The sequence below is a fragment of the Stegostoma tigrinum genome, chromosome 37 (genome assembly GCF_030684315.1).
Source record: "Stegostoma tigrinum isolate sSteTig4 chromosome 37, sSteTig4.hap1, whole genome shotgun sequence".
Lineage (NCBI taxonomy): Eukaryota > Metazoa > Chordata > Chondrichthyes > Orectolobiformes > Stegostomatidae > Stegostoma > Stegostoma tigrinum.
Genome location: NC_081390.1, coordinates 9,258,593 through 9,279,871, shown reverse-complemented (window position 1 = coordinate 9,279,871; position 21,279 = coordinate 9,258,593). Strand labels below are relative to the sequence as shown.

The 21,279-nt window shown below is 42.0% G+C and overlaps 1 protein-coding gene across 2 annotated transcripts in view; it reads left to right on the top strand.

The window, feature by feature from the left end:
• The window catches only part of ptpn20 (protein tyrosine phosphatase non-receptor type 20), a 389,207-nt gene that overhangs the window by 249,436 nt on the left and 118,492 nt on the right, over positions 1 to 21,279 (top strand). For both annotated transcript variants that reach the window (XM_048563379.2, XM_059640399.1), the window contains 4 exons: positions 2,292 to 2,503; positions 3,427 to 3,525; positions 8,347 to 8,651; positions 20,045 to 20,369. In XM_048563379.2, the coding sequence (XP_048419336.2) occupies positions 2,292 to 2,503; positions 3,427 to 3,525; positions 8,347 to 8,651; positions 20,045 to 20,369 (941 nt within the window). The remainder of the gene's footprint in view (positions 1 to 2,291; positions 2,504 to 3,426; positions 3,526 to 8,346; positions 8,652 to 20,044; positions 20,370 to 21,279) is intronic.

Sequence of the window (21,279 nt, the reverse complement as noted above, 5' to 3'; positions counted from 1 at the left end):
GCATCCCTGGAAGAGGCTTCGCAGTGAGGGTAAAATAGTATCAGAGATAATGGGAACTGCAGATGCTGGAGAATTCCAAGATAATAAAATGTGAGGCTGGATGAACACAGCAGGCCAAGCAGCATCTCAGGAGCACAAAAGCTGACGTTTCGGGCCTAGACCCTTCATCAGAGAGGGGGAGGGGGAGAGAGTTCTGGAATAAATAGAGAGAGAGGGGGAGGCGGACCGAAGATGGAAAGACAGGAGATATGCAGTGGGAGAGAGATTCCCTGAAGTTGGTCCGGAGGGAAGAGGGTAACTTCTTCAGGCTAGACATCCCTGGAAGAGGCAATGTCAATGTACCTGGTTTAAAGTTTAAACTGAAACCAGACAATTAACTGTCAACCATCATTAACTGTTAGATTCTTTGTGGCAATCCTCCTGGCAGTCAGAAAACACTTGCCAACCAATCAGCACTTACCTCTGATGCAGTAGGAATGTTGTTTTTGAATTTGTAATCTTGCAAACTGTCCTGATGAGTGCAAGATGGAACATTATGACAAAACACCACCTTTTTTCAGCAATAATTAATATTACTTTGATGTCTGATGGACATCCTTGCTTTCTTTGAGCGTCTTGCATTTATATTGGCTCGAGGTGGAAATTGGGATTCTCTCATTGATAAAAGAACTAGTTATCTTCTTCTTTAGGACATTATTTAGTTTTGTGATTTTTATCCTTTGTATAACCACCAAAATTGCAGTTTTTATAATATTGATTTGCTTTCTCATCAGATTAAATTTATGTGTATACGAAAAATTTAAAGGACTGATCTAATCTTGAATATGAAATACTCAGCAAACATAACTGGTTGCAGGGAGAGATTAACATGCCCGCATAATTTAATCTCTAAACTCCAGTTTCCTTTAGTAGGGCAACATTTTATGAGGAGTTTCACCCAGACCCTTACAACATGGGGAGAATTATAATCTGGAATCATAGAATCCCTACAATTTGGGGGCAGGACATTCAGCCCTTTGAGTCCTCAGTATCCCTCTGAAGAGCATCCCATCCAGATCCACACCCCTAGCCTATCTCTGTAATCCTATATTTCCCTTGGCTAATTCACCAAGCACATCCCTGGACACCATGGTCAATTTAGCGTGGCCAATCCACCTAACCTGCATGTCTTTGGCCTGTGGGAGGAAACATAAGCACCTGGAGGACACTGACACTGACATAGGGAGAATGTACAAACACTACACAGACAGATGCCCATGTGTGGAATTGAACCTGGTCCCTGATGCTGTGAGGCAGCAGTGCTAACCACTGAGCCACTCTGCCACCCCATTAAAAGACAGTTTTTTTTTGGACAGTCAGGAAGAAGTTGAAGGTCTTGACTGGCTTTCTGGCATTGAGTGAGGGAGCTAGATGGACTTTTCAAACAGAAAGTTCCAAGTCCTCGCATCTAACACCCTCTGGCTGATGTTGAGGCAAATTAGTTGAGAGATACACAGGATCCCATTTGCTCCAGGTGAGGAGTTACCATTGTAAAAACACCACACGCTATCTTCTCCTGTACTGGAGGGAATAATGAAGATACTGATCAGAACCATGCTAGGGTTAGAGATTAAATTATAAGAGCATGTTAATCTCTCCAAATAACTAAGGTTTCTCTCTTAGGGCAGCGGAGTCCAAAACCAGAGGGCATAGGTTTAAGGTGAGAGGAGAAAGATTTAAAAGGACCTAAGGGACAACTTTTTGACACAGAGTGAGGCATGTGAATGGAAATAAACTGCCAGAGGAGGCGGTGGAGGCTGGTCCAATTATGATATTTAAAAGGTATCTTGATCAGTATATGAATAGGAAGGGTTTAGTGGGACGTGGGCCAAATGCTGCAAATGGGACAATTAATTTATGCTATCTGTTTGGCAAGGATGAGTCGGACCGAAGGGTCTGTTTCCATGTTGTACACCTTTATGACTCTATACTTACCCCTATCTCTTTTCAGCTGTGACATTTCCTGATGCCTGGGAATGCTGAATATCTGCTGTAAAATATGCCAAGCTCATTAAAAGATTCCAGTAACTAACCTGCCTCCTGGGACTCAATTAACTCACCTCTACCCCATGCCCCATCTCTAGAAGTTCCAGCATGGGTTGTAATTAGAGTTCACTGGGAAGTACATGCTGAATTTCATCCCTTAGACAGGGTTTCTGAGGGTTTGTGAATAATTTCCATGCCGAATAAAAAGCCAAGGAAAAGTGTGCACCCTGTATATTTCCATTAATGTAACACAACATCCCCAACAGGTAACACGTTCGAGGTGACAATGAAGAAGAATTCAGCAGGTTTGGGGTTCAGTTTCCTGCAGATGTTTCCAGCAGACAATGACCCAGCAGGGAGTTTGGTGAGAATAAAGAAATTGTTTCCAGGGCAACCAGCAGAGGAGACTGGCCAGATTGAAATCGGGGACGTCATCTTAGCAGTGAATCAAACCCACCTGAAGGGATTATCCTATCAGGTGAGCACTTTACCAGAGGCTGATCCCTTATGAAGCTATCTCCGACCTTTCTTGACTGCGATTGTTCCACTTTTGACGCAATTTGACCATATTAATTCTTTTCTTAAATTTGTCCTCACGGCTTCTTCCGTGTTTTGTATCTGTAGCAGGCAACCAAGTCTATCATTGTATGATCTGTTCAACTGGCTGACCTTTGACCTGGACAACGTATGAGCATCTTTGTCATGTGTTAGGGATCAGCGTTTAGTCAGCAGTTAACATTTCATAGCACCATAGAATCCTTACAGCGTGGAAGCAGGCCATTAGGCCCATTGAGCCCACACCAGTCCCTCTAAAGAGCATCCCACCTAGACCACCCCTTATCCTATCCCTGCTTTTCCCACCCTAGACACTGTGGGCAACTTAGCATGGCCAATCCACTAAACCTGCACATATTTAGACAGTGGGATGAAACTGGGTACTATTTATATTACAATATGGGCAAATGTCATAATTTCTGCTCTAATCAGCTGTGAACATGTTACATTTGTATACAGAGAAGAGATATTTGAATTCAAGCATGTTCTGTGCTTTAGAGCTCAAGGATAACCTTATTGTAAGCTCACTGACTAGCTAAACTATATTTGATTATATCTGGTTGCACTTACTTGTAAACACGAACCCATTCATCATTTCTTGACTCCAGCATTATGTCTCTGCCAGGGTTTTAATGTTGCCCAGCTATGTTCCGTTCTAGTGTTTAAATCATTATTTCGACATGCCAATGAAAATAATTAATGTCACATCTTGTAATAGTCGCAGTTCATTCTAATGAATGCCTATGTAGCTTCACTGTGACGTTTGCATCTATAATTCAGTGTTGTTGTAAATAGATGGTAAACTCATCAAGGTTGTTGTTCCAACTGCTATCTCAATTTCAACAGGAGGTACTTCATCTACTGCGAGGAGCTCCCTCTGAGGTTACAATGAGCATGTGCAGGCCAGCACCAGGAACCCTACCTGAAATAGATCCTAACCTACTGGTAAATACGTTGAATGCTGATGGTTTGCAGAGAGTTTAAAGAGTGAAAGATGCTATAAATATGTATACGAGCCACTTTGGGTGGAGTTGAAGTTCAGGCCATAGAGTCTTACAGCATGGAAACACTTTTGTCCAACCAGTCCGTGCTGAACACAATCCCAAGCTGAAGTAGATCCACCTGCCTGCTCCTGGCCCTTATCCCTCCAAAACTTTCCTATTCATGAGCCAATGAAATGTCTTTTAAATGTTGTAACTGTGCCTACATCCACCACTTCCTTGGGAAGGTCATTCCACACGTGAACTACCTTCTTTGTAAAAAAAATTGCCGCTTGTATCTTTTTTTAAATCTTACCCCTCTCATCTGAAAAATGTGCCCCCTAGTCTTGAATCCCCATCCTACCATTAACCCTATCTATACCCCTCATGATTTCATAAATGTCTGTAAGATCGCCTCTCAACCTCCCAAACTCTGGTGAAAAAATCCCAGTCCATCCAGCCCTTCTTTACAAATCAAACCTTCCATACTCAGCAACATCCTGGTAAATCTCTTCTGAACCTTCTCCAGATTAATGATTTCCTTCAACTGACTGTATCTATTGAATCCACTAGAAGTGGTGAACAGATAAAGACCTTTTCTGTACCTACTACGTATTGCTCTTCATCCATAAAACCAAAAGACATTGGAGGAAAATTGGCCATTCAGCCCATCAAGTCTGCTGCACCATTCAGTGAGATCATGGCTGATCTGGTAATCCTCAACACTGCATTCCGGCCTTTTTCCCATAACGCTGGCTCTATTCCCTTCCTGATTGAAAATCTGTTTATCTCACCCTCGAATGTATTCAACAACTCAGCCTGGACAGCCCTGTGTGATAAAGAATTCACTACCCTCTGAAAGGAGAAATTCCTCCTCATCTCTGTCTTAAATGGGGTGATCCCTTAATCAGAGATGATGTTCCCTGGTCCTAGACTCTCCCACAAGGGGAAACAACCTTACTGCATCTACCCTGTCAAATCCCCTAAGAATCATATATACTTCAATTCTTCTGAGCTACAAATCTTCTCAAAAACCACTGGTAATACCACTGGGCCCAGGCCCAATCTACTCAACCACTCCTCGTAAGACCGTCCCTCCACACCCAGTACCAGCCAAGTGAAATGGACTGCCTCCAATGCCAGTCCATTTTTCTTTAGATAAAGGGTCTGAAACCATTCATAGTATTCCAGCAATGATCTGCCTCGTACCTTGAGATAATAGGAACTGCAGATGCTGGAGAATCCAAGATAGCAAATTGTAGAGCTGGATGAACACAACAGGCCAAACAGCATCTTAGGAGCGCAAAAGCTGACCCTTCGGGCCTAGACCCTTCATCGAAAATGGGGGAGGGGAAGGCGGATCTGAAATAAATAGGGAGAGATGGGGAGGCAGATCAAGGATGGATAGAGGAGAAGATAGGTGGAGAGGAGACAGATACGTTAAAGGGGTGGGGATGGAGCCAGTGAAGGTGAGTGTAGGTGGGGAGGTAGGGAGGGAATAGGTCAGTGCACGAGGACGGACAGCACAAGGGGGCGGGATGAGGTTAGTAGGAAGGAAATGGGGGTGCGGCTTGAGGTGGAAGGAGGGGATAGGTGAGAGGAAGAACAGGTTAGATAGTTGGGGACAGGCTGTGCTAGTTTTTGGGATGCAGTAGAGGGAGGGGAAATTTTGAAGCTTGTGAAATCCACAACGATGCCACCCGAAGGTTGCAGGAACAGCAACTCATATTCCACTTGGGAACCCTGCAGCCCAATGGCATCAATGTGGATTTCACAAGCTTCAAAGTTTTCCCTCCCTCCGGTGCATCCCAAAACCAGCCCAGCTTGCCCCTGCCTCCCTAACCTGTTCTTCCTCTCACCACTCCCCTCCTCCCACCTCAAGCCGCACCTCCATTTCCTATCTACTAACCTCATCCCGCTCCCTTGACCTGTCCATCCTCCCCGGACTGACCTATTCCTTCCCTACCTCCCCACCTACATTCACCTCTGCTGGCTCCATCCCCGCCTCTTTAACTTGCCTGTCTCTTCTCCACCTATCTTCTCCTCTATCCATCTTTGCTCCGCCTCCCCGTCTCTCCCTATTTATTTCAGATCCCCCTCCCCCTTTTCTGATGAAGGGTCTAGGCCCGAAACATCAGCTTTTGTGCTCCTAAGATGCTGCTTGGCCTGCTGTGTTCATCCAACTCTACACTTTGTTGAATCGTACCTTGTTTAGTGTTAGCAAAATTTTCCTATTTTGTTTATGGTTTTTGAGAAGATTTGTAGCTCAGGTTGTGGATGAGGTTGTAGACTTGCTTGCCGAGCTAGTGCGTTTGGTTACAGATGTTTCATCACCCTGCTCGGTAACATCGTCAGCGTGTCTCCGGTGAAGCGTCGGTGTTCTGTTCCACTTATTATTTATATGCCTCGGTTTGCTGGGGTGGTTGGCATCGCTTCCAGTTCTGTTTCTCAGTGGTTTGTACATCGGGTATAATTCAATGTGTTTGCTACTGGAGTTCCGTTTGGAATGTCAGGCCTCCAGGAGTTTTTTGGCATGTCTCTATTTGGCTCATTCTATTATGGATGTGTTGTCCCAATCAAATTCGTGTCCTTCTTTGTCCGTGTGTATTGAGACCAGTGAGAGTTGGTCATGTCTCTTGGTGGCTAGTTGTGTTTGTGTATGCTATTGTCAGTTTTCTTCTTCTTTTGTGAATTTTATTCCAGTGAGGATGTTGTTTGTGTGTTGTTGGATTTCTTCGGTATTGTGCGTTTGATAATCACAAAGGTGTCATTTACATAGTGGGCCCACCAACATGTAAACAACATCCTCACCAGCATAACATTCACAATAGAAGAAGAGAACAATAACCTTCCTAGACATAATGTAGAATGTAAGAGCAACGGGGAACTCTAGACAAGTATACACAGAAAGACCACACATACGGACCAGATACTTAATTACTCCGGCAACCACCCCAACATCCATAGACTGAGGTGCATCGAGACATTATTCAAACCAGCCACAACACACTGCAGCAATCTGGAATTGCTCAAAGCAGAACAGGAGCACTTATGCGGAGTTTTTCAAAGGAATGGATACCTAAAAAGCACAATCCACCATTACCTCAGTGACAAACCACAACAAGAAGACACAACGCGGCCAGACACAATAATCACTGTACTGTACATTGGAGACATATCACAGATTGCCACTAAACTACTCAGACCCTTAGGTAGTAGGGTAGCCCACAAACCAACCTCGACTCTGTGGCAGCTACTGACAAAGCTAAAGGATCCCATACCCACTAGCAATAAACTCGGTGTAATATACAAAATACCACGCAGGGACAGTGAGAAACATTACAGAGGCCAAACTGGAAGAAAGCTGTCAATAGCACACACAAACATCAACCAATCACCAAGAGACATGACCATCTCACTGGTCTCAATACACACGGACAAAGAAGGACACAAATTTGACTGGGACAACACGTCCATAATAGTATGAGCCAAATAGAGACATGCCAGGGAACTCCTGGAGGCCTGATGTTCCAACCGGAACTCCATCACAAAACACATATACCCGATGTACAAACCACTGAGAAACAGAACCGGAAGTGATGCCAACCACCCCAGCAAACCGAGGCATATAAATAACAAGTGGGACAGAACACCAACACTTCACCGGAGACACACTTACGATGTTACTGAGCAGGGTGATGAAACTTCGGTAAGCAAGTCTGCAACCTTCCATATTTTGCTCTTCATTCTGTTTGAAATAAAGGCCAACATTTAGCATTGTCTCTTCATATATGTTAATCGCAAAAAGGCTGCTGAAATGATTCTTTGTGTTAATAAGCCTGAGGCCTTGACGTAGGTGGAGAGCAGCTTCAGGGATTTGCTTATTCAGTTACCACTGTTCATATGCTCACCCTGGGGGACATACTTAGTCCAAAACTAGAAGGCATAACTTTAAGATGAGGGCAAAAAGATGTGTAAAGGACCTAAGGACAACTTTTTCACAGAGGGTGTGTGGAATGAGCTGCCAGAGGAATTGGTGGAGGCTGGTACAACTACAACATTTAAAAGGCATCACTTTGGGTACATTAATAGGAAGTGTTCAGAAGGATATGAGCAAAATGCTGGCAGATGGAACTAGATTAATATAGGATATCTGGTCAGCATGGACAAGTTGCACCCAAAGGGTCTGTTTCTGTGCTGTGTAACTCCATGACTCTTTGAGGTAGATGTCATGGTAGATGTAATGCAACTTTCTATTGATTCAGATGAATAGCCAATTGCAGATATATTTCTTCAATCAACCTGTTCAGAGTAGTTATTGCACACCTCTGGGCCCGATAGGACATGAACCCTGGTTTACTGGTCTAGAGGCAGGGTAATTACCGTTGTGCAACGAGAGCAAAATATGTCAGTTCGACAAACCCCAGGAAATGATAAAATAGAGAAGGTTAAATGAATGAAAACCCAAATTTTCCCCGAGTGAGTCTTCCCCAGGTACCACCAGATGACCAGTTTAATGTTGGATAGAATGCAGTATTAAAGACCTTGATAGCAGTTTTAAGCCTTAGTTTTCAACATAAATCTACTGCTGGACAGTATTACAATGTTATATTAGGTCACTTACAGTAAAGGATAGGGATGTATTTTGCACATTTCTCATGAGGATTGACAAAGAACTATTGGAACGTACCCAGTAAGTCCTTGGCATTTCTTTATGTGCACCTGATCAAAATATGCAGACAGTCAATCAAACTCCTCTTTGTCTTGCTGTGTTTTTAATTGCTAGACTCCAGTTTCTTCGCCAGTGAAAGATTTGTCAGTGCTGACTACAATTGATCCACAGCTGATTCGAGGACCTGAACTGGATGAAGATGAAAAGAAGCCCCGAGGTTTCCCTCCACAAGACCACCCATTGGATTCAAGTGATCAGGAGGGAACCAGTGATATCATTCAGGAATCTATGGAGCAGCATTTCCAAGATATACCACTTGACACGCCAAACATGGAATTAATCAGTGCTCTAGCTGAAGACCTGAGGCAGAACTGTTACTCAACCTGTGACTTAGATGTCACAGTGCCAAGCACAGAGAGGTAAGGATGATCAATCTCTGCTCTTGTGGCTTTGCTGTCGTTGAAAAGTAGCCAGCAAACAGTGTGAAATTCATTCACAAATAAACACAATATTCCTGGTAACAATCAGATCTGAATAGCAGACACTAACTGCAAATCCTGATAAATTACATTTGCAAATTCAATTAAGCAGCACTAAAAATCTTAACAGTTGATTAGGTGTTATTGACTCAACGAAGTGTGGGTTTCACTGCCAAGTTGATCCATTCATAATGTAAAGTGCACATGCCACTCCCTTCTCCTGAAACTACCTGTACCAGCTGGAAGATATGGCATTGCCAACATGTGCAGGTTGAAACCTTTCTTTAGCATGCATTCAAAGGGTGAGGGTTCAAGCTGGCCGGGTCAACATTTATTGCCTATCCTTGATTGCTCTGGGGAAGGGCACATCTTGAAATGGTGCAGTCCACAGGAAGGTTAAGTGCACCCAGTAATATTAGGAAGGGAGTTCCACGATTATGACCCTGCAACAATGAAGTAACAATAATGTAATTCCAACTCAGGATGATGTATGGCTTGGAAGGCGCCTTGCAGGTGGTGGTCATCCTGTGTATCCCCATTGCCAGTGGCCTCCTAGGAGACAGAGGTCATGGATTTGGAGGAAGCTTTCATGAGTTACTACAGTGTATCTTGTGGATGGTACATACTACAGCCACTGTGCGTGGGTGGTTGAGGTAGTGAATGTTGAAGGCTGTGAATGTGGTGCCAATCAAGCAGGCTGTTTTTTCCTGGATGGTGGTGAGCTTCTTGAGTCTTTTTGGAGCTGCACCCATCCAGGCAAATGGGGATATATCATCACACTCCTGACTTGGGCCTTGTACATTGTGGGCAAGCTTTTCGGAAGAATGGAGATGAGTTACACAGTGCAGGATTCTGAGTCTCTAACTTGCTGTTGTGGCTGCAACATTTATATACCTGATCCAGTTCAACCTTCTAAGTGTACCAGAAACAAAGACAGCTATACAGTTATAAATGCTCATTGTAAGGCAGCTTTGGTATGCATTAATGTTCCAGTTATGGCAGCAGCATCGTCTTCTCTAAGCATGTCAAGGCTGGAACAAACAGAATGACGTACATTTATATATTCTCTTTATTGTAGATGAAAAAAAATTACGGTGAACCGAAGAAGGAGATACTAGGACAGTGGAATTCTTCATTGGTCAAAGTGGCAGGCTTTATGAAGTATGTTAAAGAAGGAGAGGGAGGAAATCCCAGAGCTTGAGGCTGTCAGTGGTGAGGGGAAGAGATTAATGGATGCAGAAGGATGGGATGATAAATACAATCTCGTAACCTGAGAACACTTACGATTTTGCTATTTTACAGAATCAGCAAAGAAACATGCTTTTCAGTATAGTTTCCATGAGCATAATGTTCAAGGTTTATTTCTGGTTCAGCTGGATGTTTTGAATCATTATTGAATAATTTCTGTTCATACAACCAGCAGCATTTAAGATGCTTATTTATTAAAGTTAAATTAATTCAAGCATTATATGAAATAAAACTTTAATATTCTTTACTAACACTCACAGATGTGAAATTTATTATCCACAAATATCAGGGATTGATCTAAACTTCACTATGGAAATGTGCAGCTCATTTAGAATGGTGTTGAAAATGAGCACAGCAACAGTAAAACTAACCCAGTCATTTGGCAGGCTTGTCCACTGATGTAAAATTCCTTTCTTCTTTGAGCTAAATAGACATTCCGTTGATCAATTTGCTGAGCAAAAGTTGGAATTGGCACTTCTTTTGACATATGTCTTGCACTTCAGATGTGGAAGTGTTTTGATTGACAGCTGCAGTGTTAGCAGTTCCTACATGCACTAAATGCATTAGAACCCTGGAGAACAATTCCAATCGAGAATCGTTATGAGACCTATTTATATGGTTGCACGTTACAAACCACAGATGCTGATTTTGCTTTCCCAGGTTAGACAGATGGAGCATTTGCTTTCTGTTTTTTTTAATCTGTTGTAAACCTTTAATGTCTATCTCTTAAAAACCAAGAGCCATCATTTCATGCTCAGTGGCAGAAGTATTAGAAGGGACGTGAAGAAAAACTTTATTACACAGATGCTGGCAGGTGCGTGGAATTCATTCTCTGTATTAAATGTGGAGACTGGCACCTTAAACTCTTTTAATAAGTACTGGATCTGCACCTAATGTGCTGTAAGCTGCTTGCCTATAGGCTATGTGCATGAAGATGGGATTAGAAAGGGTACCTGGGTGCCTTTGGTTTGGCATGGACAAGTTGGGCCAAATGGCTCCCAGTGCTGTATCATTTCTGCAGCTCTAAGGAGAAGTTTGTCGGCCTTACAAAATGCTCCAGAGATGCAAGTCTTTTGTAAAAAGATTATTTAACATGGGTTTTCAATTCATTTGTCTTCTTTCTTCCCCAGATCCTTCTGCCCTTTTTCAAAATATAGGCTTAACCTGTTACTTGGAGTTTCATTGCATTACAAGCTCTGGTAGTTAGAGTGGGGCATACACCTACACCCAGGCCTGGACTCAGGCTCAGTGAGCAAGTGTAAGCTAGTTGAGGTTGGTTGGCTCACTGAGCTGGTTTGTTGTTCCGCAGATGTTTCGTTACCGAGCTTGGTAACATCCTCAGTGCAGCCTCTGATGAAACGGTTGGTTTTCCTGCCTGGTTTTTAAACTCTGGGGTCCGTTGCGATGGATTGCCTCACTTACAGGTTTCATCCGTAGTAGAATGTATTCAGGGTTGATTTCAATGTGTTTATTAATAGCATGCTTCGTGGAGTGCCATGCTTCCAGGAATTCTCGTGCTTGCCTCTGCCTAGCCTGTCCCAGGATCTTGGTGTTGTCCCAGTCAAAGTGGTGGTTCTCCTTGTCCATGTGGATTGAGATGAGTGAGTATTGGTCATGTCTTTTTGTAGCCACTTGGTGTTCATGTACTCTTGTTGTTAGCTTCCTTCCTGTTTGTCCAATGTAGTGTTTCTCACAGTCTCTGCAGGGGATCTTGTAGATGAAATTGATCCTGTCTGTGGTGGGGAGTGGGTCTTTAGTTCAGGTGAGCAATTGTTGTAAGGTTGATGTGGGCTTGTGTGTCACTCTGATTCCCAGCGATCGTAGAAGTCTTGCGGTGAGTTCTGACATGTTTCTGATGTAGGGCAGGGTGATGAGTGTGTCAGGGCATGCAGAATCTTTCTGATGCTGTTCCAGTTGACATCTCCTGACCCAGTTCTTTGGATATCCACTTGGAAGAGGTATTCCTCCTCCTCTTGGCGTAGTTCTATGTTGCTGCAGTGTGTTGTTGCCCTTTTAAATAGTGTTTGCACGCGAGAAACATTATATCGGACAAACAGGAAGGAAGCTAACAATAACAGTACATGAACACCAACTGGCTACAAAAAGACATGACCAATACTCACTCATCTCAATCCACATGGACAAGGAGAACCATGACTTTGACTGGGATAACACCAAGATCCTGGGACAGGCTAGGCAGAGGCAAGCACGAGAATTCCTGGACGCATTGCACTCCACGAAGCATGCTATTAATAACACATTGAACTCGACCCCATATACATTCCACTAAGGAGGAAACCCAGAAGTGAGGCAACAGAACCCAGAGTTTAAAAACCAGGCAGGAAAACACACCGATGCTCCATCAGAGTCTGCACTGAGGATGTTACCAAAAACAGTAACGAAACATCTGTGGAACAACAAACCAGCTCGGCGAGCCAACCAACCTCAACACCCACAATCCGCGCTACAGATCTACTCCAAAACCTTACAGGGCAAGCGAGATGCCAAAGTAGGTCTGAGCAGGAATCTAAGGACCATTACCATGGCAACAGGAAAAGCAGCGAGCACCTGCAGTTAGAGTTGAGCATTTTGTTTGTTACAAAACCAATCTCACATAAAATGTTTAATCCATTGCTCAACACAAATGTTGGAATTCTTAAAAAGGCAATTTTTAACCAAAGTCACGAAATAAAACTAAAATAAAAGAAATGGCTGTCAGTTTGCCTCATGGTGTAGTCCTGCTTCATTGGGACGGAGATCCAATATCTATGAAGGCCCAACCAGAGAGAATAATCCCTAAGACAGGTGTAAACAGCTTCCCTCGGACTTAGCGAAAACCAAGATTCGCAGCATACAACCATGGAAGTAGAAACCATTCAGACGTTAATTGGTCAGGCAAAAAATGTGGGAAAATGTGAGTTTATGCATTTTGTCTGGAAGAGCTGGATGTTATTTAAATGGAGAAAGACTGTAAAAGTTGCAACATAGTGGGATTTGGGGGCCCTTGTGCATTAAGCACAAAAGGCTAGCATAGCCTGAAACTATGCAAAGCACAAGTAAGAGCAACCTGGAATATTGTGAAAAGTTTTTGGCCCTCCCCAGACTGTTTTATGAGGAGAGGTTGAGTAGTTTGTGCCTATACTCATTTGCGTTTGGAACAATGAGAGGCAACATTGTTGAAACAAAGAAGAATCTTAGGGGACTTGACAGGGTTAGTGCTGAGACATTGACTTCCTCTTGGGAGAGTCTGGGACAAGAGGGCATCATCTCAAATTATTGAGTCACCTAGTTTGGACTGTGGAGGAATTTCTTCTCTCAGAAGATAATGAATGTGTGGAATACTTTACCACAGCCTCTGATGTTGGGTTGGTAAATATATTCATGACATGAGGGGGACATGTCTTGTATCAAGAGTCATGAGGCTGGGCAGGAAAGTGGAGTTGAGGATTGTGAGATTAGCGGTGATCTTATTGAACAGCAGTGCAGACTCGAAGGGCAAATAGCCTATTTCGGCTCTTATGGTCTTAAGGTTTTTTGAAGAATGGGTAAACTCATTTTCATCCCACAGTATCATTAGTTTGGGTCAGTGACCCACGGATGACAAACTGAATGAAGCATCTACAACAGTAAAAGCAGGCTGCTACTTGTACTTACAGCTTGAAATTCAATGTTGAGAAGTTAGTATTGTTCCGTTTGCAATTATTGTTGTTTGATCATTGATTAAGAGTTTTCTAGAAAATACAAAGAATGTTTTTGATGATTTGGGGATAAATAAACCTCTTTGGTGTCTACAAGAGTGAAGATACCTTTTATTAGCACATATCTTGGCCAAAGTATTACCATATTCCCCAGACAGGCTTTAAATTCTGAATTACTTCATGTTAGCTTTTATTTGCTTGTTACTCTTGACTTTTATTTTTCTTTAATTTTTCACCCTTTTTGTCTCAACCTTCTCCTTTGTTAATGTCTCCTGTACTGTATCTGTCCCTGAAATCTCTAATCATAAAACTTTCTGCTGGAGAGCTCCATATTGTAATGAATGTTATAAAGACTTTTATGATGACGTCCAATCCTGGTTGCTCAATTATAGAAGGGATATTATTAATCTGGAGACGGTCCAGGAGAGATTTACCTGGATGCTGCCGGGTATGGAAGATTTGAGTTATAAGGAAAAGGTGGATAGGCTGGGACTTTTTTCACTGGAACATAGGAGGTTGAAAAGTGACCTGATAGAAGTTTATAAAACAATGAGAGTTATAGATAGAGTTACTGGTAGCTGTCTTTTCCCTCGAATGGAGGATTTCAAGACTAGGAAGCACATTTTTAAGGTGAGAGGAAAGAGATTTAAAAAATAAATGAGGGGCAATTTTTTTACCAGATTTGTGTGCCTAATGAACTTCGTGAGGAAGTGGTGGATGTGGGCACAGTTACAATGTTTTAAAGACGTTTCGATAAGTACATGAATAGGAAGGTTTGTAGGGATATGGGTCAGGAACAAGCAGGTGAGACTAGTTTAGTTTGAGATTATGCTGTGCATGGACTGGTTGGACTGAAGGGTCTGTTTCTGTGCTGCATAACTCGATGACTATGACCCTATGATAATGTGGCTCATTTTATTTCACTGACAATTCTTCATTCTTCATAAACAATCATTTCTTTCAACCTGATTTGAAACAGAACTGTACAAATCACAATAAATTTGTTATCGTTGGACTGAAATACAATTTTGTGTTGACTATAGAAGAGATCTTTCATTTTGGACATAACACGATAATGCAGCCTAATGAAAATTGTTCTCTTACATTTCTCCTCTACCAAGACTCTGGTCGTGGCATTCACGAATAGAATAGAATCCCTGCAGGCCATTCAGCCCAACAGGTCCACACTGATCCTCCGAAGAGCATCCCACCCAGACTCACTCTGCCTACCCGATAACCCTGCATTTCCCATGGCTAATCTACCTAACCTACACATCCCTAGATACAATGGGCAATTTATCATGGCAAATCCACCTGTACTGTATATCTTTGGACGGTGGGAGGGAACTGGAGCAGCTGGATGAAATCCACACAGCCATGCAGAGAACATGCAAATTCCACACAGACCGAGGCTAGAATTGAGGCAACAATGCTCATCTCTGAGCCACTCATCTGCCACTTTTTTACAATCTTTTACAATTTTACAATCCTCAAAGGTTTCTAACATGAGGCCATAGTTTTTTAATTAGTGTAGAATCCCTGCAGCTTGGAAACAGGCCATTCAGCACAACAGAAATGAGTGCTCACTGGGGATTTGAACCCTTGACATCTCGCACATCAACAAATGTGCAAGACCCAAAGCGAGAGCCATACCCCTAAACCAACGAGCCACCTCCAAACCAATTAGCCCTTCATATTATCACTAAAGACTGCATTTCAGTCAAGTAATTTTTTTTATCACTTTATGGGATGTTTTCCCTTGTAATTGTACTATTTATAATCTGGCCCAGTTTCTGGCACACTCTGCTAGAGCCCCAGTCAATACTCCTTCATTAAAAATCACCTTTCAAAGCAGTCAGACAGGTCATTATTCAAATTGCCATTTGCCAATACTGCTGTATTCAAATTAGCTTCTGTGTTGGCCAATGGAAATCAATGCCTGCACTTAAGAGTAATCCATAGTGTGTGAAGTACTTGGGGATGATCTCTCAGAGAAGCAAAGGTGACATGGGGATGCACTGTCTGCACAAAATTGCTCCTATCCGGAATACACTGCCTGAGGGGCAGAAGAAATTCAATGACACCTTTCAAAGGGGAATTGGGAATTGGACTTGAAGGGAATAGAACTAATTGGAAAGCTCTAAAATAAAGAAGATATCATAGAATCCCTACTGTGTGGAACCAGGATACTTGGCTCAACGGGTCCACATTGATTCTCTAAAGAATATCCCACCCAGACCCACCCCATCCCTCTAACCCCACATTTCTCATGGCTTATCCACCCAGTTAACACATCTCTGAACATTATAGGGCAATTTAGCATGGCCAATCCATCTAACCTGCACCTCTTTAGACTGTGGGAAGAAACTGGAGCACCCGGAGGAAACCTGCACAGACACAGGGAGACTTTGCAAGCTCCACACAGACAATTGCCCAAGGGTGGAATTGAGTCTGGGTCCCTGATGCTGTCAGGCAGCAGTGCTGCTGTCTCGCAGGTGGGTCTTGTCCTTGCTCGATCAGTGTAAGGTTTGTGTGTCTTTTTGTTAAGTTATTGAAGTGCTTTCCTTTAACTGGAATAGGTCTGCAATTTTTGCAGAACAGTTTAATTGTTGTTGGGTCAAAATGGTAAAACACCTACACAGAACAATGCTGCGAAACTTGCAAGGGTTCAGAAAAGATTTACAAGGATTTTGACAGGTTTGGAGGGTTTTATGCTACAGGGAGAGGCTGAGGGGTGATCTTATTGAGATTTATGAAATCATAAGGGGCATAGATAGTGTGAATAGACAAGGCCTTTTCCCCAAGGGAGGGGAGTCCAAAACTAGAGGTCGTAGATTTAAGATGACAGGGGAAAGATTTAAAAGGGACCCAAGGGTCAGCTTTTTCACACAAAGGGTGGTGCGTGAATGGAATGAGATGCCAGAGGAAGTGGTGGAGGCTGGTGCACTTACAACATTTAAAAGACATGTGGATGGGTACGTGAATAGAAAGGGTTTAGAGGGATATGGGCCAAATGCTGGCAGATAGGACTGAATTTATCCAGAATATCTGGTTGGCATGGACGTGTTCAACCAAAGGGTCTGTTTCTGTGCTATATATCTCCATGAATCTATCACATTCAGTGTACCTACACCACAATGACTGCGGGGTCCAACATTCACACACTACTCCTTTCTCAAGGGCAATCTTTTTTGGAGATTTGCCACAAAGTTGCATTGTTTTGGCCTGCACTTTCAATTAAACTTGAAAGAGTATGGCAATGATTGCTCCTTTTTGGATCTGTTTTCCTGTTTACATTATCTTTTTCAGATCAAAGTAGTTTCCTATTCTTTTCAAGAAGAAAGTGGATTACCATTTTCCAGAAGACTGTCAATTCACTATCTAAGCAAATTATTGCCTAAGCCATACAGAGATATGAATCAGCCCAAGGAACTATCTTATTATCTTCTGTTTCAACTGAACCGTGTCAATTAGATTTCACCTTCCATTATGAATGTCCCCGGTCCCTGGTCTCAGACTGACTAGAATATCTGACTCTCCTGTTTATATCTATCAGCCAGGGCTCCCTGATTGGACCAAATTAACAACCCTAATCAGGGAATGCATATTTTCTGAGGCTGACCTCATTCCAATCACTACAATACCCAATGACCGCCACACTTCCCTCTAATAAAGCAGGATTCATTAAGGTATCTCATACTCTGTCTGTTGTCAGTGTTGGAGGATTGATGAATCTATATAAAACATTAAAAGCTCCTCTTGTCATTCGGTACAAATATGACTTTCTCAAATAAATGGTGATAAATACACTGCATCCTCATGTGTGAAGGTGAAGATAAAAGATGAGATGTGACCAGTTATAAGTGTAGTTTGCGAGAAAACAGTGTTAATGTTTCAGGCCCACTGATACTACCAGACCTGCTGAGTTTTTCCAACAATTTCTCTTTTTCATTCTGATTTCCAGTATCCACTGTTCTTTTTTGTTTTAACAAATTTAGTTTCTTTCTTTCATATGTGAAAATAATTTTAACATGAAAGTGAACAATGTGATCCCTCCAGAAGGAAACCAGTGCCATCTTTCGATGCATTATTATTTTGTTTCTCAGTTTATTTTATCCTTAATGCTTTAAAATTATAATCTTAGCCAAATTTTAGGCCCCCTGTGCCACTGCTCACAAGTAAGTCAAGGGCATGTGCAATCTTAAAGTACTGGCATGATCATATAACAAGAACAGAAATTGCTGGAAAAGCAGGCCTGGCATCATCTGTGCAGAGAAATCAGAGTTAATGCCCCTTCCTCAGAACTCATGATGACTTAGCTTTCTGATAAAGTGCATGCACCTTTAAGGCTACTAAACCCAAGCCTATATTTCATACAAGAGATGACATTAAGTAAACACCGGGTGATCCATACAGACGTATTTAATAGACTGCGCATATCGTAGTTCTGGCATTTTGTGACACTGGACAGTTTCTCTGTTTCTTTGTACTTTGAAAATAGACAGGATGTGTGCACTTGAAGTGTAGTGTGGGTGTGCAGTGGATAGGAAGTTAAATAGGCATAGTTTTTTGGATGTTTGTATCATTTTATAATCCTATCCTTCAGCAGGTCAGATCTGCCTCTCTGTTCAGGTTCATTCGTAGTTGCAATACTGAGCATGCTCAGTCACTTATTGGTGTACTTGAGAAATTAAGTCATGCTGCAGTCAGTTAGTCAGGATGTTAGCCTCAATGTGCTCAGTTTGACTAACTTTAGAAGCTCTTAATATAGATTAAATTAAATTTATTTGATATGCATCAGCAGTGGAATAGACACAAAATACTCTCATTTACACCATTTAATCCTTTAAAACTGTGGGGCGATTAATATTACCTTCAACTCTTTTTGGCACCCAGTGGTAGTTTGCTGGGGACAGAAATTCTTTCTGTGTAACTTTTCTACATTGGAAATCTGTTTAATCAAAACATGTCTATGTTAAAGGAACATATTGGAATTTCAGAAAATGTGATACCTTTTACTGGTATAAAACAGAGCAAATTCACCTCAATTATGGTTTGTAAAAATAAATATTACTGAGCATAATAGGAACTAAGTGAACTTATCCTGTGAATTTAGAGTCTGGAAGGCAAAGTTATAGATTCATCTTGCCAATTTTTCAGTGACAGCACTCTGTCATGAAACCTTGTACCTATACATTTCACAACAGCTGATCTTTCAGGTTGATCTCTTGCGTCATTGATAACAATGGTTAGTTATTGTTTACAGACCAACCGTTCCATTCCATTTCAGTCTGCACTGCACATTTTGTGATATTTCTACTTCAGTCAGTACTAGATTGTCAAACTGTTAAGGCTGGGGCATTTTAAATATCTTTTCCTTTGTGAACAGCTTTCCTTAAGAAGTTGCATTGATTCTATCTAGAGTATTCTCTAATCTTGAATTGTTAAACTAGAGTGGGAACTTAAACCAGGGGTGATGCTGGATGAACACAGCAGGCCGAGCAGCATCTCAGGAGCACGTTGCTGCTTGGCCTGCTGTGTTCATCCAGCTTCACGCTTTGTTATCTTGGATTCTCCAGCATCTGCAGTTCCCATTATCTTTGATCACAACTTAAACAAGGGGATTTGGCAGCAAATGATAAAAACAAGCTGGAAGACATTGGCTGACTATTTTCACCATGGGACACTTTAACTCAAATCTATGGCAGTATTTTAGCACTGAAGGAATTCAACTGGGAGCTGTCTTATTCAACTGGAGCTCTGTTCTTGTAATTTACGCAACCACCTACAGGGAGCAAAGGATACACAAATACCTCCCATCAATTGCTGCGCAGTATGATTTTGCAAATACTTAGTGGAGGCTGGAATAAAAAGTTGGTCCACAATCAGAGAGATTCCAGTGGAGTGTGTCAGCACTAAAATATCACCTGATAGCCTTATACTAATGAATATTAATTGCTGGTCTCACAGGCACTGAAAATGTCATTGTTCCCATTGTGGAATAACATCTTGCTGAGGCTTGAGGCTGAAGCACACTGTAAGAACTCTGATAAAGGAACTAAGCACTGCATCTCACCTACGCTCTATCTGATATGTCAATGACTGCTACTTCCCAAGTGAGCAGTGGCAGTCTCCAGTCAGGATTTAATCCCCCAGTGCTTTTTCTAACCACTGTTCACTTCAATAAATATACTATATATATATATATCAATCCAAAGATATAAATCCAGTTTTTAAGAAATGAGTTTCAGTAAACATCTCGGGCTTGACATGTAACTCATTGTTTTAAGCACAGTATTAGCCTCAATCTCAATGAAAAGTTGCTCTTCCTGGATACTATAAATTACCTGTGGTATTCATTTAATGGTATGTTTTTCTAATTCTCAGCCTTCTGTGTAGTGTGGCCGAGGAAAGGGACTCTAGCTCACCGCTGTTCTTTTGCAAGCCCGAAGTATCTTCCCCAACACCACTCGATGAAGAATTTCTGACCATCAGCTCCACATCAGACTGCTCACGGTGTGACAGTCCAGATTCTCAATCGCCCAACGTCGCTGTGCCACAGCCTCACTTCTTGATGCCTTTCCCCGAGGATTCAAGCCCTGCAGAGAAAGACACTGGTGATAAAACTGAATGGGAAGATCTGAAGGAGTTAGACGCCGAAGTGGAAGCAAGAGTAAGGAATGACGAAGATGAGGAAGAAGTTCCAAACTTAGTAAGTGTGGCACAACATGGTTCTGCAAAATGGTAAAACTGTTTTACATGGGTCACTGTATAATGTCATACATGCTGCTCATGCATGCATGTTAATGTGAATGTCTTTACATCAGGAACAAATGAACTAAACTTTGCTCCTTTGTTTTCATTGCAACCTCAGTTGACAATGCACTGAACACTTTTGGCAGCCATGGTAAAAATATGTTCTTGTCTTTGCTGCTGATATAAAGGCAACCGTGCCAAAGTTAGTGCTTATTATTTTCTAGAATAATTTTTATGTCAGTATTACTGGAATTGCACCTTTGCATTCAATAGAAAATACTTTCATGTGACAGTAGAATTTCAGAAAGAGATTGCAGCTTTGCAAATAAATAAACGAGTGGGCTCTAAAGCCAATTCAAAACCTTTGGATCAGGTAATTGTCATTTAAAAATAAATTAGTTTTGTCTCAGTAAATGATTGTGCAGAGCCACTTCCAATGAAGTACATGGCTCACAGACAATGTGTGTGCAGTTGCTGAAAAATTACATTAACGTTGCCATTGTTTTGTTCCCTTCACAATGCCATATTAAAGGAATCCTGTGCCACTAATAATAGGGAGTAACAAATAGCACAGGGTGTTCACACAGTGAAGTGATGACCTGCAGCGAGCAAGTCAAAAATGCACACTCTAAATTCTGGAAGCTTCAACTAGTGTGATTGTGGGTTCAGAAATGCATTCACATAACCCTGAGCATCAGCACAATGTGAGCAGGACAGGACGCTAGTATCAGACAAATGTGCCATTTTGCAGCAAACCATCCAGCTGATCTGAACTGCAGGTAAAACAGTCCAAGACCAATTGCTGCAGAGACTGGAATTTGAAAACACAAACACAAAACTCTGGAAAACTCTCAGCAGAGCAGGCA